The sequence below is a fragment of the Haliaeetus leucocephalus genome, unplaced genomic scaffold (assembly GCF_000737465.1).
Source record: "Haliaeetus leucocephalus isolate CR32 unplaced genomic scaffold, Haliaeetus_leucocephalus-4.0 Scaffold279, whole genome shotgun sequence".
Lineage (NCBI taxonomy): Eukaryota > Metazoa > Chordata > Aves > Accipitriformes > Accipitridae > Haliaeetus > Haliaeetus leucocephalus.
The window spans coordinates 14,703-14,953 of record NW_010972715.1 but is presented as its reverse complement, the minus strand read 5'-3'; the positions used below and the strand labels follow the sequence as shown (position 1 = coordinate 14,953).

At 66.9% G+C, this 251-nt stretch overlaps 1 protein-coding gene across 1 annotated transcript in view; it reads left to right on the top strand.

The window, feature by feature from the left end:
- Window positions 1-200: 200 nt before the first annotated feature.
- The window catches only part of RAD9A (RAD9 homolog A (S. pombe)), a 1,719-nt gene continuing 1,668 nt past the window's right edge, over window positions 201-251 (top strand). Inside the window, exon 1 of the mRNA XM_010569885.1 lies at window positions 201-248. Coding sequence (XP_010568187.1) covers window positions 201-248 — 48 coding nt within the window. The remainder of the gene's footprint in view (window positions 249-251) is intronic.

The following is a 251-nucleotide window of genomic DNA, read 5'->3' as shown; positions in this document are numbered from 1 at the left end:
CAGGGTGACCCTCTCCCATATCTGTCCCTCTGCCCCGCAAGTCCTTCCTGGGTGTTTTCCGCTCGCTGCCCTCGCTGGAGAAGACGGTGGGGAAATGTCTCATCCTGCTCAAACCCCGCGCCAGCCGCCTCGTCGTGCAGCTCCACTGCAAGTACGGTGAGTGCCGGTGGCGACACGGCACGGGAGCGGGACACGTGGACATGCCGGCACGGGAGGGGGACACACGGACACGCCGGCGCTGCCGTCCTGTC